At 44.2% G+C, this 15,620-nt stretch overlaps 2 protein-coding genes across 3 annotated transcripts in view; one reads left to right on the top strand and one right to left on the bottom strand.

Annotated features, from left to right (window-relative positions):
• Positions 1–4,834, bottom strand: part of Wdr76 (WD repeat domain 76) — a 41,115-nt gene extending 36,281 nt beyond the window's left edge. For both annotated transcript variants that reach the window (XM_008849054.3, XM_029554033.1), the window contains exons 1-2: positions 4,711–4,834; positions 3,710–4,075 (exon numbers count right to left, since the gene is read on the bottom strand). In XM_008849054.3, coding sequence (XP_008847276.1) covers positions 3,710–4,075; positions 4,711–4,773 — 429 coding nt within the window. In that variant the 5' untranslated portion in view covers positions 4,774–4,834. The remainder of the gene's footprint in view (positions 1–3,709; positions 4,076–4,710) is intronic.
• Positions 4,835–5,881: 1,047 nt separating this feature from the next.
• Positions 5,882–15,620, top strand: part of Mfap1 (microfibril associated protein 1) — a 16,019-nt gene continuing 6,280 nt past the window's right edge. Inside the window, exons 1-6 of the mRNA XM_008849046.3 lie at positions 5,882–6,087; positions 9,554–9,773; positions 10,949–11,078; positions 11,359–11,546; positions 13,384–13,492; positions 13,591–13,751. Coding sequence (XP_008847268.1) covers positions 6,009–6,087; positions 9,554–9,773; positions 10,949–11,078; positions 11,359–11,546; positions 13,384–13,492; positions 13,591–13,751 — 887 coding nt within the window. The 5' untranslated portion in view covers positions 5,882–6,008. The remainder of the gene's footprint in view (positions 6,088–9,553; positions 9,774–10,948; positions 11,079–11,358; positions 11,547–13,383; positions 13,493–13,590; positions 13,752–15,620) is intronic.

Genomic DNA, 15,620 nt, shown 5'->3' with positions numbered 1-15,620 from the left:
TAGTTAACAGTACTGTATGAAAGGCTGGGCATGGTTGCACATTCCTAGAACTCAGGAGGCAGAGGCAGGCAGATCTCTGTAAGTTCCAGGTCAGCCAGTGCTATATAGTGAAACCCTGTCTCAAAAACACAAAAACAGCAGGGAGTGGTGGCACATGCCTTTAATCCCAGCACTGGGGAGGCAAAAGCAGGTGGACCTCTGGGAGTTCAAAGCCAGCCCAGTCTACATACCAAGTTCTAGGCTAGCTGGGGCTACAGGGAGACCCTGTCTCAAAAAAAAGACCACAAAAACCCTACAAAAACAGGGTTTGGAAAGATGACTAAGTGGTAAAGAACACTGACTGCTCTTGCAAAAGACTCCCACATCTTTATATTCCAGCATCAGGGAGGCAAAGGCAGGCAGACTGAGTATCAAGGCCATCCTGGTCTCCATAGCAAGTTTGAGGCCAGCTGGGGCTATAGGGAGACCCTGTCTCAAAAAAACAAAACAAAAGGTTAGAGTGGAGAGATGGCTCAGAGGTTAAGAACACTGACTGCTCTTGCAGAGGACCTGGGTTTCAGCCCTAGCACCCACATGGCAGCTAACAACAGTCTGTAATTCCAGTTCCAGGGATCTGAAGCCCTGTTTTCTTCTGGCCTCTTGGTCATTGCATCCAAGGGTACACTTATATACATTCAGGCAAAACACTCATACATATAAAAATTGAGTAAATAAGTAACAGTACTGTGTGAGGATGAATTTCTTAGTTTGACAAATGGTCTATGGCTCTGTAACAGGTTAACATAGGTAAGTTAAATGAGAAATACAAATACAAATTATATATCTATACTTTTTTTATATATTTAAATTTGAAGCAGGATCTGGTTATGTAGCCTTGCAGTCAGATAGGCCAGGAATTTGTGATCCTCTTGGCTGTCTCCCAAGTGCGATTATTATAGGTACATACTGGCCACCTAATTATATTATTTTTACAGTTTTTCCATTAACCTAAGGTTACCTCAATTTTTAAAATATCAACTGCAACTGGGATACACTGGCATACACCTGTAATCCCAATACTTGGGAGGTGGAAAATCAGAGGTTCAAAGTCATTCTCAGGTACACTGTGAGTCTGGGGAATGAGGGATTGGTTTGTTTGATTAGGTGTGTAAGACAGGATCTCACTATGCGGCCCAGGTTGGCCTTGAACTGACAGAGATCTGCCTACCTGTTTCCTGAGTGCTGGGTTTAAAAGCAAGCACCACAACAACTGATCCAAGGGAATTTGAGGCCAGCCTAGGCTACATGAGAACCCGTCTTAAACTTTTCTTAAGGGGGGTACTGGAAATGCAGTTCTGTTGGTAGCACCATAATAAAAATACAATGAACGGAAGGCAGAGACAAGCAGATCTCTGTGAGATCAAGGACAGCCTGGTCTACATAGCAAGTTCTAGACCAGCTGGGGCTACCAGATCTGTCTCAAAAAGACAAAAAAAAAAAAGTGTTGAGAAGGATATATAACTTACTGGTAGAACATGTATGAGGCCTTAGGTTCAATCCCCAGCACCACAAAAAAAAGTAAATATTGTATCCTGGGCATTCATGATGCTGCTTGAAGATTTCTATTGCTATAGTTTCTATTCACTATATCTAACCAAAATTCTGCTTTATATTAACTTCATACACTCAGTAATCTTAGTTTAAGAGGCCCAAGAGATAATATAATCCAGCAGTTTTCAAAGAACTGTCCCACACCAGTAGTATCAGTGTCTGTAAGAAACTAGAAATAGCCAGGCATGGTGGTACACACCTTTTTAATCCCAGCACTCAGAGGCAGAGGCCAGCAGGTCTGAGTACAAGGCTAGCCTGATCTACATAATGAGTTCTAGGTCAGTCAAGACTATATAGTGAAACCCTGCTGAAAGGAAGGAAGGAATGGAGGGAGGAAGGAAGGGAGGGAGGAAAAAGAGAGGGAAGGACAGACTGTAGAAGCAACTTTTTTTGGTGGAGGGAGTACTGGGGATTGAACCCAGGGCCTCGTGAATACAGGGCATTATATTCCCAGCATTCATTGGCTTCATTTTCTGTTCCCCTAGTTCCATCAACTTTTTGTCATGTAGAATGAATTTATCTTGACCTATAAAAGCTATCATTTTGAATGGAGCATAACATTCCTGGTAGGCAGTAGAAGCCAAAAGAATTAAATACCTAATTCCTTTTTGTTGTTTTAAGGCAGAGTCTCATGTGGTGCAACACCTCCCAAGTGCTGGAATCACAGATGTACCCCATCATGCCTGGCTACAATGTCTTTCTAAAGTATCCTCGGGGCTGGAGAGATGGGTCAGCGGTTAAGAGCACTGACTGCTCTTGCAGAGGACTCATATTCAATTCCCAGTACAAGCTACCAACCATCCGTAACCCCAGTTCCAGGGGATCCGAGGCCTTCTTCTGACCTCCAAGGGCATTGCACAACATGAGTGCACTTACACACACTTATACACATAAAATAAAAATAATAAAATATTTTTTAAAAGAAAATATTGTCTATATTATCAATGCAATTAATTAATGATGGTTTTTCGCACCCTGACATCAAGTATCGAAAGCTCTTAAGTTCAGCAAACCTGAGTTCTGGCAAAACTGCTTAAACCTTGTATTCGTATACCCAAATACGTTCAATAAACTGAGAAGAGCGAAAAAGGGAAACAGTAATGATCAAGTCAACACTTCCTACATCAAAACCAAGACAACATGGATCCAAGGAAGTTACCTGCTAAATATTTTAAAAATAAAATTTCCAAGCTGGGTGTGTGGTGGTGCACGCCTTTAATCCAACACTCAGGAGGTAGAGGCAGGTGATCTCTGCGGTGAGGCCAACCTGGTCTACATAACAATTTTCAGGCCAGTTGGGCCTACAGGAAGATCCTGTCTTAGAAAGACAAAACATGGCTTGGCATGGTGGCACACACCTTTAGTCCCAGCACTTGGGAGGCAGAGGCAGGCAGATCTCTTTGAGCTCAAGGCCAGCCTGGTCTACAAAGTGAGATCTAGGCCAGCTGGGGCTACAGGGAGACCCTGTCTCAAAAAGACAAAAAAAAGGAAAAAGGAAAAAGAAAAAAAAGACAAAACATAAATAAGTAAAAATAAAATTTCTAGTCATACATGGTGGCACATATCTGTAATCCCAGCATTTAACAAGGCAGAGGCGAGGAGATTGTGAGTTGGAGGGCTAACCTGGCTATGTACCTGACTCAAAAAATAAAAACTCAATTAAATTTACATTAGAGGGGTGGCAAGATGACTCATCAGGTAAGATGCCTGCAATCAAGTCTGAAAAGCTGACCCACATGGTAGAAGCAGAGAACAGACTCCCATTACTTGTCCTCTGACCTCACACTCCTGGCATGGCACATGCACAACCCACACATACACAATCACATACAGAATAATTTTTGTTGGTTTTGCCTTTTTGGTTTTTGAGATTGGGCCTCACTGTATATTCCTGTCTGGCCTGGAGCTCTCTATGTAGACCAGGCTGGGCCCCATCCCAGAGATTCACCTGCCTCTGCTTCCTGAGTACTGGGATTAAAGGTGTGCCCAGCCAGAATAATCTTTTTAATTTAGATGATAAAATAAGATTATGCTAGAGATTCTTTACAACCTTAGCTTTCAGAACTTTGAATTTCAAAATGCATAGAAAACTAGCACAAACTACTAACTGAGCTCTTACCAGGCCTGGTGTGGTGTCCTCATCACTGCTCTCCATATCCCCACTGGGAGTCACCAAATCTGAACTGCTCTTGTGTTCCAGCTTGTTACTTTCAGTATAAGTATCCAGGGATGACTTTTGCACAGTTAATTCTCTCTTTGGAGTTAAAAATTCTCTGCAATTTTTCTTTAGTTTAGTCTTCTTACACACCACTACATTGTTAGAATTCTTTGCTAATAGGGATTTGGACAATTTAGGTGGGTCTAATTTATAATTACTGAGCGAAAAGGGAGAAAGATAAACCTTGATTGCTTTTCCTAAAGTTGTAGTCTGTATTGGTTTCAGAGTCGTATAAGCAAGGTTTTCATTTTCTTTATATTCATTCACCTATTCGTGAGAAAAAGGAAGAGAAAATTAGGACTCCCAGGTCCCATGCTCTTCCCTACAAAACACCCAACAAATGTGTATAACTATATCTAATTCTTATTTACAACGACAGCAAAATTCAAATTGATTACCTACTTAGGAAATTTATTTCCCACTCCAAAATCTCTATATAAAATACACTAAGCTGAACGGAATTACTGATTCTACTAAGCGCATTTTTTGGCCCATGAGTTTGTAAATGTGGCGATTAAATTACTCACTCCAATAGTTGTCTTCGGATTAGATAGAATTGGTTAAAGCTGACAAGAACTCCAGCAAAAGCAAATGCAGGGAACAAGAGATTTTACCTTTATTTCTAGAGTAGTTAAGAAACCTTTAATCCCAACACTCCGGAGGAGGCAGAGGCAGGCGGATCTCTGAGTTCGAAGCCAGTCTGGTCTACATAGCGAGTTCCAGGTCAGCTGGAGATGCAGGGAGACCCTGTCTCAAAAACCCACTTTCTTCAAGCGTTAGGGGCCTAACTTTGCTTTAACAAACACCGCAGGAGCCGCGGCTTTTCCTGCGCGCCAAGTGCCAGCCCTAGCGGATCGCTCCTAGAAGTCAGGAGGACTCGAGAGCGTCGACCGCCGTCTCACCTGAACCTCAGGACACTGTTTGGAGCCCGCCCTTCCCTCAGCCTCTGCGATCGGCCAAGACATCTTTCCGCCACTCAGCAGCTGATGTCTTCGCGCCAAAACTGCGCGGGACTAGGCGAGACAGACTCGGGTTTGTGGGCGGGGCCTCGAACTAGCGGGGGGGGGGGCTCGGTTGTGGGCGGAGCTTTGCTGGGCCGGCTAGGGTTGTGAGCGAAGCTCTGGCTGGCGGCATGGGACCTCAGTTGTGGGCAGGGCTTTAGTGGGGCGGGCCCATGGGCGGATCCTCTGGAGCGGTGTGCAGCTGGGGGAGGAACCGCCGCGGCTGGGAAGGCGGAGCGGACTGTGCGTGGGTGCCACAGCTTATTGGTGCAGTTTTGTTGGGTTTTTTTTTGAGATAGGATCTCTCTGTAGCCCCAGCTGGCCTGGGACTCACTATGTAGACCAGGCTGGCCTTGAACTCAGAGATCTGCCTGCCTCTGCCTCCCAAGTGCTGGGATTAAAGGCGTGCGCCACCACGCCCGGCTTCAGGTCCTTTCTACAAAGAAATATGTTGAATTCCATAAATTCCAATTCACTTTTTTTTTTTAAACAAAGTCTCCCTGTTGCCCCAGCTGGCCTGGAACTCATTATGTAGACCAGTAGATCAGGCTGGCCTTGATTTCAGAGATTTGCCCATCTCTGCCTCCTGAATTCTGGGATTAACGGCGTCCGCCACCATGGTCCCCCTCATAGACTTTCTCTCTCTTTCTCTCTCTCGCTCTCTCTCTCTCTCTCTCTCTCTCTCTCTCTCTCTCTCTCTCTTTGGAGACAGGGTCTGACTATGTAGCTTAGCTGACCTGGAACTCGCTGTGTAGCCCAGGCTGGCTTCCAAAACGCGACCATTGTCCGGTCTCAGCCTCCCAGATGTTGGGATTACAAGTGAGTCAGGCGTCCAGTTCACTCTTCTGAGCTCTCCACAAGGTGCACACAGCCCCTCACTGGCGTCTCCATTTCTTCAAAACAACGTAACAAATGAACCTTTCATTTGAGCCTCCCAGAGGGACTCCAAATCCCAGGGCGGGAGAAATGCCAGCAATTTGGGCATATTACAGACCGGCGGTTTAAAAGGAGGCTCTCAGAGGTCCTCCAAATTCCCACAATCCTCCCGTTGCATACTTCCGGTTTCTCTAGCTCCGCTTTAGTGGTTTCCGTCGGCCGCGCAGAGACGGCGGAGGTCGGTGGAACGCGGCATCCTGCTCCTGTCGTCTTCACTGTTGGGGGTCAGTCGAGTTTGGGGCATCTCCGCCGCAGCCGTCATCATGTCGGTCCCTAGCGCACTCATGAAGCAACCACCCATCCAGTCCACGGCCGGGGCCGTCCCGGTTCGCAATGAGAAAGGTACCGTGCTCACCCCTCTTCCAATTGGATCTTACCTGTCGGAGCCTCAGTATCCCTAAACCTGTCATAGCAGCCCCGCTGACCCTCAAGGCCTAGCTTTAATTTCTTCTCTCCGCCCCCCATATTCGCACCCGGTCCCAATAACTAAAATGTGGTGGGGGATCCACTTCATCTATCTAATCATCTTCCTGTTACCTGTTCGCTCATATACAGCAAGCACGCCTCTTCCTTTGACTCCCATTAATTTCTTTAATATATGCAGTGAATGGCTGTTTGCAGATGATACGCCGAATACCGTTCCTCTTGTTATCCATAGCCGAGTGTTTATGCTACTTTTAAAATTCTTTGTCAGTTACTGTAATGTTTATGTCTGTCTCCCCCTACTAAAGCACAAGCTCCTAACCTCATTGAGGTGGGTGCAGTGACTGTGCTTATTAAATTTAATACAAAGTTGTTTAAGACAGTGCCCTTAACTTTACGGAATACAGGAGTTCTAGTGGATGCAGAGGCACATCCCCAAGCAGAGAAAGGATCATCACCTCAGATTGGACTAATCAAGGGAAACCCACCCCTGGAAAGGGGTAAATCCAAGTATTGCACCTGCTAGGCAAGTTCTAATACTGAGTGACATCCTCAGCCCAAAGAAAACTCAAAAAAGATGGAATTTAATTTGATCCTTAGAGGGCGGATAAGAGTTCAGTGAGTGTAGATGAGGAACATTATACCTATTTAAGGAGTTAGGGTCTCATTATGTGTCCCCAGCTGCCCTGGAACTTGCTGTGTAAACCATGCTGACCTCAAACTCACAGAGATCTGCCTGCCTGAGTGCTGGGGTTAAAGGCATACACCTGCACACCTGCTCTTTTTTTATTTATCTTTTTTATTTACTTATTTAATTTTTGGTTCTGAAGATTGAATGAGCTACAGCCCCAACCCTTCGTTTTCTTTGGTCAACGTGGCTTTTTTTTCCCCTCAATGTATATTTTTTATTTATTGAGTTTTTGTGCATTTCATACAATACATCTTAATCATATTTAAACCTCCCTCCCCCATTTACACCCCCCCATAGCCTGCTCCACCAGATTTCATGTATTCTGTCATATATGTTAAGGCCTATCAAGTCAAGTTAGTGTACCAAGATGTCTCTCAGAACAAGTTCATCCACTGGGGTCTAGTCAGCCTATCACTCCCTTAAAGAAAATCAACTTTCCCTCACCCAGCAATAATCAGCTGCCAATAGCACCTTGGTTAAGGTTGGAGCCTGCTGCTCATTTCCCCAGTTCTATGTTCAATTTTTGTCTGATTGAGTCAGCATAGGTCTTATGCATGCTGTCGCCATTGCTACAAATTCAAAAGAGCAAGTTCTCAGAGGCCGGGAAGCCTTTCTTTCCTTAATGATCATGCACCAGCCCTGGCTCTTAACAATCTTTCTACCTCTTCTACAATGGGCCCTAAGCTGTGGGTGGGTGTGGTGTTATAAAGGAGTTCTATCCAGGGACACGCACTCTGTAGTTTCTTTTTTTGCCGGGGGGGGGGGGGTTGGTTGTTGAGACAGGGTCTCCCTGTATCTCCAGCTGGCCTGGAACTCATTATATAGACCAGGCTGCCTTGAACTCACAGAGATCTGCCTGCCTCTGCCTCCTGAGTTCTGGGATTAAAGGTATGTGCCACCACACCTGCCTATAGTCTCTTATTCTCTATGTTTTAACCAGTTGTGGCTTTTTCTATGCATCACATTATGTTACATAAGGAAACTTCACTGATGAGAGTTGAGAGATGCATTAGTATTCTCTCTACACCCTGTTCCACTATGTTCCATGAACCTTAGATGTAGAGGCTCCACTGTTGATAAGTCACTTAAGGCTGGGCATCACTCAAGCACTTACTCTGCGTGTGACCAGTTGTGGAACTCTGTAATAGTCTCCCTCAACATGACTTTTAATAATCATCTTTTGGTGGCTGGAGAGCTGGCTCAGTAGTTAAGAGCACTGGCTGCTTTTGCAGAGGACCCGAGTTCATTTTGAAGCACCTACATGGCAGCTAGCAACTATCTATAACTCCAGTTCCAGAGGATCTAGCCCACTCTTCTGATTTCTGTGAACATTGCACACATGTGCACTTACATGCATTGTAGACAAAATACATAAAATAAACTTTTTTTTTTTTTTTTTGAGACAGGGTCTCTCTGTAGGCCCAGCAGTCCTGGAACTTACTATGCAGACCAGGCTGGCCTTGAACTCACAAAGATCCACCTGCCTCTGCCTCCCGAGTGCTGGGATTAAAGGCGTGCGCCACCATGCCTGGCCAATTATACAATTTTCAAAACTTCGCCCAATCTGGGTCAACGAGATGGCCCAGCAGTTAAAAGCACTAACTGAATTTTTTCTTTTTCTTTTCTTTTTTTTGTTACAAGTTAATGGGTATGAAATAGCACTACATCATTTTAATTTACATTTCCCTGGTTACTAGTGGTAATGAATGTTTTCTTCATATATTTTTAGAAGCTCCATAGGTTTTCTTTTCTATGAATTAACTATTCTGTCAACTTACATTTTGTTGTGCTTTTTTTAAAAAATTACATTTATTTGTTTGTGTGTGTACACATGCCATGGAGGGCTCATAGAGGTCAGAAGACAACTTGACCCCACATGGTTCCAGGGATTAAACTCTCAAGTCACAGGCTTGTTGTCAATCACCATTTGCCCACTGAGCTATCTCACTGGCCCTAGACCTTGAACTTGTAATCCTTCCTGCAAAAGATGTGTTTTTCAGGACTGGAGAGATGGCTCTACAGTTAAGAGCATGGGCTACTCATCCAAAGGACCTGAGTTCAGTTCCCAGGACCCACACAGTGGCCAACAACCATCTTTAACTCCAGTTCCAGGGAATTCAACTCTCTCTTCTGGCTTCTGTGGATTTTTAAAAGATATGTTTTATTATTTTTCAGCCAGGCATGGTGGTACATACCTATAATCTCAACAACTGGGTGGCAGAGGCAGGTGGATCTCTGAGATTGAGGAAGGCCCCTGAGTTAACTTCTGACCTCTCCACCTGCACACATCTGCATACACATGCTTAAGTGGTATTTTGCTTTATGTTTCCACTTAAATCACTCTTGCTAATGGGCCAATAATAAGCACATTAAATAAAAGATTTGTTTAATAAGGGTATTGTTGAGGTGGTGCAGCATGAATTTATAGGGGTCCTTTCTGCTATTTTACTGCTCACATTCCTCTACTGCATTGTCCCAAGGTAAGCCTCAGTGTCTTAGTGTTCATGTTCATAATGCCTCCTCTTGCCTTGATCTTTATAGGAAAGCACCATTAAATGAATATGTAGCTGGGTAGTGGCTGTCATATCCTGCTTAGATTCCTGTCCACTGGGTATACAGACTATTCCTACAAAGGCCAAAGATTGAAGGAAATTGGGAGAGAATACTGAAACATAAGTTTTCTTTTTTGCTCAGGTGAAATTTCAATGGAAAAAGTGAAGGTAAAACGTTATGTGTCCGGAAAGAGGCCAGATTATGCCCCTATGGAGTCCTCAGATGAGGAGGATGAAGAATTTCAGTTCATTAAGAAAGCTAAAGAACAAGAAGCAGAGCCCGAGGAACAGGAAGAGGACTCATCTAGTGACCCCCGACTGCGACGGTTACAGAACCGTATTAGTGAAGATGTGGAAGAACGGTAATGACAAGGCTTATGTTTCCCTGAACTCTTACCTCTACTGATGAATTAATAATAATGATAGTAGCTAATACTTGACTAGTACTCAGAGCCATATATACTCTTCCTAATAGATTCTGTTTGCTAATTCTTAATATCTTTATACTACTATCCCTAGTGTACAAGTGAGGAAACTATGACACCAAAAAAAAAAAGAGAGAGATAGTAGAAATCAGAGCATTGTGGGGCTGGAGAGATGGCTCAGCAGTTAAGAGCACTGATTGCTCTTCCAGTGGACCCAGGTTTGAGTCCTAGCACCCACATGGCAACTAACAACCATCCATAACTCTAGTTCCAGGGAATTCGACACCCTCTTCTGTCCTTCATGAGCTTTGCACGACACTGGTACACTTACATACATGCAAACAAAACACTCGTACACATAAAATAAAAATTTTTTTTTGTCTTTTTGAAACAGGGTCTCCCAGTAGCCCCAGCTGGCCTGGAACTCACTATGTAGACCAGGCTGGCCTCGAGCTCACAGAGATCCGCCCGCCTCTGCCTCCCTAGTGCTGGGACTAAAGGCGTGTGCCACCATGCCCAGCTAAAAGTATATTTTTTTAAATGTAAAAATGGACTAGAGAGATGGCCCAGTGGTTAAGAGTATTGACTGCTCTTGCAGAGGACCTGGGTCCGATTCCCAGCACCCACATGGCGGCTACGAACTGTCCTTAACTCCAGTTCCAGGGGAATCCAAAGCTCTCTTCTGACCTCCATGGCATTGCACGACATGGGTGCACTCACATACATGCAGGCAATATACTCATACACATAAAATAAAAATAATAAAATTTTAAAAAATGTTTTTAAAAAGGGGTTTAAAAAAATTTCTTTTAAACAGCCAGGTATGGTTACACATGCCTTTAATCCCAGCACTGGGGAGGCAGAGGCAAGGAGATTTGTGAGTTCAAGGCCAGCCTGGTCTACATAGTGAGTTCCAGGACAGCAGGGGCTACAGAGAGACCCTGTCTCAAAAGAGACAAAAAAAAAAAAAAAGAGACTGTCTCAAAACAAAAAAAGACTTCAGTATTAATGAAAGTAAATACAGTTTTAAGATGCTGTGCAACTAGGGAAATGTGGTTGATGCTCCTTTATTTTATGAGGATGATGTTACACTCGGAGATTCTGCTTTTCAGATTGGCTCGGCATCGGAAAATAGTGGAACCTGAAGTGGTAGGAGAAAGTGACTCAGAAGTAGAAGGAGATGCTTGGCACATGGAACGAGAAGATAGCAGTGAAGAAGAGGAAGAAGAAATTGATGATGAGGTATGAGAAAGGAAAATGGGAGGGTTTTTTCCTAGATACAAGAAAATTTTGTTCTAATGCTCATTTTTGGAGGCTATAAAGGCACAAGATTTCCTGCTTTTGGCAGAACACTGATATGTTTCCTTTGGGGGTAAGATTGAAAATGAAATGCTGACTTGTACTTACTCCTATCAGAAGTTGGTGAGCTTGAAGGCGAAATAAAAGCCCATCCTAGGTGCTGAGGATGTAGCTTAGTAGTAAGTAGGGCTTGGACCTGAATAATAAATGTATGCTTTGGCAGGAAATAGAGCGGCGCCGTGGCATGATGCGTCAGCGTGCACAGGAGAGGAAAAATGAAGAGATGGAAGTCATGGAAGTGGAAGATGAAGGACGTTCTGGGGAGGAGTCAGAATCAGAGTCTGAATATGAGGAGTATACAGACAGTGAAGATGAGATGGAGCCTCGCCTTAAGCCTGTCTTTATTCGAAAGTAAGTATCTGGCTGGCCAGGTCTATAATCCTAGCTAGGCCTATAATCTAGTAGGCTGAGGCAAGAGGATTGCTAGTTCAAGGCCAGCCTGAGCTACAGAATGAGTTCAAAGCCGGCCTTGGCAACTTTAATTTCAAGCCAGGGTCAGAAATCCACATAGTTCTGTTTTAGGTCAACAGTAAAAGGCTCCTTATCCCATGTTCTTCTGAAATGTGATCACTAAGTGAAAATCTTCTTCCCAGTGCTCTGGTCCTGCACTATAGGTGCTAAGAAATAGCATGGTGTTAGCAGAAAGTCTGACCTGGTTTGCACACCTCCCTTTCCCATTAGAAAGTATACATTTGTCTAAGGGTGGTATGTGTGTGTTTTGAGACAGGGTGTGCTATATAGCCTAAGCTGTTTTAAAATTCACTGTGAGGCCCATACTGGCTTCACTTAAAATCTTCTTGCTTCAGCTTCCTAAGTGCTGGGATTACAAGTATGTGCCACCATGCCTGGCTTATCAATTTTGGTGAATTTTTTTTATTTTGTTTTTGTGGTACTAGGGATGAAATCCCTACACATACTAGAAAAATTCTGTAACACTAAACTGCATCAGCAGGCAAGATTATGTTGTAAGCACAAAATTAATCTTTAAAAAATTTCTGGGGCTGGAGAGATGACTCAGCAATTAAGAGCACTGACTGACCTGGTAATACACCCCTGTGATCCCCACTGTTAAGGATGCTGAGATAGGGTGTGCCAAGTTCAAGGCCAGACTTGTCTACAGAGTGAATTCAAGGCCAAGTTCGACAACTTAATGAGATCCTGTATCAAAATTTAAAACAGTGGGGCTGTCTTTTTGAGATAGGGTCTCCCTGTAGCCCCAGCTGACCTGGAACTCTATATAGACCAGGTTGGCCTTGAACTCATAGAAGTCCACCTGCCTCTGCCTCCTGAGTGCTGGGATAAAAGGCATGAGCCAGCACGTTCAGCTCATGAACATATCATCGTATACTCACATCATACAATAAAAAGAGCTGAGGATATAATTCGGGATTCAATTCCTATTACCAAGAAAGGAGAAGAAGCCCTGCGGTATGGGGATAGATAACAACTCAGTTGGTAGAGTACTTGGCCGGTTACACATGGTGGTAATTGCTTATAATCCCAACACTCTGGAAGGTTGTGACAAGAGGATTGCCAGGAGTTTGAGACCAGCCAGAGTTGCATAAAAATAAAATGAAGGGGCTGGAGAGATGGCTCAGCAGTTAAGAACACTAGTTGTTCTTACAGAAGACCCGGGTTCAAATCCCAGCACCCATATGGCAACTAACAACTGTCCATAACTCCAATCCCAGGGGATCCGACAGCCTCTTCTGACCTCCGCAGGCATTGCACGACATTGGGTGCACTTACCTACATGCAGGCATGTACACATTCATAAAATTTTTTAAAAATAATAATATAGCTGGGCGTGGTGGCACACGCCTTTAATCCCAGCACTTGGGAGGCAGAGGGAGGTGGATCTCTGTGAGTTCAAGGCCAGCCTGGTCTACATAGTTCCAGGACAGCTGGGGTTACAGGGAGACCCTGTCTCAAAAAGACCAAAAAAAAAAAAAAGATAATATATTTAAAATATAATAATAATATAAAAAATTAATAATGAAAAAAATTTAATTTAAGAAAAGTTAAAATGCCAGGAATATACCTTGTTTAGTGAGTGAAAAGTCTAGGTTCAGTTCTGACCTGAGATGACTCCCAATTTGGGCTTTGTCTTATTTGGATGAGACTAGATCTGGAGGGCAACTTTCTACTCTAAGAATTTTGGGCAATTAACAGGACCTCTGTGATGCAGGAAGGACCGAGTGACAGTTCAAGAACGTGAAGCCGAAGCACTGAAACAAAAGGAACTGGAGCAGGAAGCAAAACGTATGGCTGAAGAGAGGCGCAAGTACACACTAAAGGTACTGCAAGTAGTTGTGGATTGAGTGCTTGCCGGTGTGCAGTTGGGTTTGTTTACAGATGAAGGAAGCTCAATAGCTGAGTTGTTTTCCTTACCTAGATTGTAGAAGAGGAGACCAAGAAAGAGTTGGAGGAGAACAAGCGATCACTTGCTGCACTAGATGCTCTCAATACTGATGATGAAAATGATGAGGAGGAATATGAAGCATGGAAAGTGCGAGAACTAAAAAGAATCAAGAGGGACAGAGAAGACCGAGAAGCGTGAGTAATGGGATGGGCTTAGGGCTAATGCCTCTAATGGCACAGGTTTCTAGGATGGTAACTCTCTGAGACCCATCAGTTATAGAACCTATTACGAGTTCTATTCTTGGTTTCTTTAGGATTCTTGGCAGCTGAGTAAGTTTTCCTTAATCAGAATGCTTCTCTTATTTATGGTGAAGTCAGGGAACAGAAGCACTTACTTTCTGTTTATCTGTGAGAGTGCCAGCTGACATCCCTTTAGTTTCTATTGCAACTCAAAGTTGAGTAGCTTAAAATACCAGTTTTATATTTCTCTCAATTTTGGAGGTTGACTGAATGGTTCTTTAGTAGTTTCTGCAGGGTTTACCTATGTAGTGCCTTCAGCTAGAGAATCGACTGTGCTAGAAAGTCCAGAAGACAGGCTGGGTGTAGTGGCACATGCCTTTAATCCCAGCACTCGGGAGGCAGAGGCAGGTGGATCTCTGGGAGTTTGAGGCCAGCCTAGTCTACAAAGAGAGTTCCAGGCTAGCTGGGGCTACAGGGAGACCCTTTCTTAATAAGATCAAAAAAAGAAGAGGCTGGGCGTGGTGGCACATACCTATAATCCCAGCACTTGGGAGGCAGAGGCAGGTGGATCTCTGTGAGTTTGAGGCCAGCCTGGTCTACATAGTGAGTTCCAGGACAGTTGGGGCTACAGGGAGACCCTGTCTCAAAAGGCCAAAAAAAAAAAAAGGAAGAAAGTTCAGAAGACCTTCCCTCCTCCACTGTTGTCCAGTACTTGATGATAGCTCCAGATTGTATATTCACTTCTTAGGTTCTGGCTTCTGCACATGTTGTCTCAGGGCAGAGGTAGAAGCCAGCAAGATCTCCTGAGTCTTAAATTGCAGAACTAATACATCATTTCTATAGCTTGTTTATAATTAGTCAGCAAGTTACCTTGAAAAAGGGACATACATACTGTGAGGGAAGAGGAGCATGAATATCTTGAAGGGGAGAATTTGTGGCATTTAAAAGCTGCTTCACTCACCATGTTAAAGCAGGTTCATTTCTGAGCTGCTAACCCATTCTTGTAAACGACTAGGTATGAGAGCGTAATCCCAGATTACAAAGAGAAACCATTAGTAGATAACTGACTTTTTTTTTTTTTTGGTCTTTTTGAGACAGGGTCTCTCTGTAGCCCCAGCTGTCCTGAAACTCACTATGTAGACCAGGCTGGCCTTGAACTCACAGAGAGCCGCCTGCCTCTACCTCCCAAGTGCTGGAATTAAAGGCCTGCGCCACCACGCCCGGCATAACTGACTTTTTTTTTTTTTTTGGTCTTTTTGAGACAGGGTCTCCCTGTAGCCCCAGCTGTCCTGGATTCACTATGGAGACCAGGCTGGTCTCGAACTCACAGAGATCCGCCTGCCTCTGCCTCCCAAGTGCTGGGATTGGGATTAAAGGCGTGCGCCACCATGCCCAGCATAACTGACTTTTTTAATCTTAAGATTTACTTCTTAGTTTTGGTTGGTTGCTTGGTTGGTTGCCTGTTGGTTTTTTGAGATAGGATCTCCCGGTAGCTTCACCTGTCCTGGATCCCCCTATATAGACCAGACTGGGCTAGATCTCTGCAGTGCTGGGACTAAAAGGCATGCATCACCATACATGGCAACTTTTTTTATTTTATTTTATGCATATGAGTGTATTGCCTGCATGTATGTTAGTGCACCCATGTCATGAAATGCTGTGGAGGTCAGAAGAGGGCTTCGGATTCCCCTGGAACTGGAGTTAAGGACAGTTTACAGCTGCCATGTGGGTGCTGGGAATCAAACCCGGGTCCTCTGCAAGAGCAGTCAGTGCTCTTAACCGCTGAGCCTTCTCTCCAGCCCTCCAGCCCCCACATGGGAACTT

This window comes from Nannospalax galili, unplaced genomic scaffold (genome assembly GCF_000622305.1).
Source record: "Nannospalax galili isolate Female #2095 unplaced genomic scaffold, S.galili_v1.0 scaffold732, whole genome shotgun sequence".
In the NCBI taxonomy this organism is placed as follows: domain Eukaryota; kingdom Metazoa; phylum Chordata; class Mammalia; order Rodentia; family Spalacidae; genus Nannospalax; species Nannospalax galili.
The sequence above is the reverse complement of the archived record's forward strand: the minus strand, read 5'-3'. Positions and strand labels throughout refer to the sequence as shown.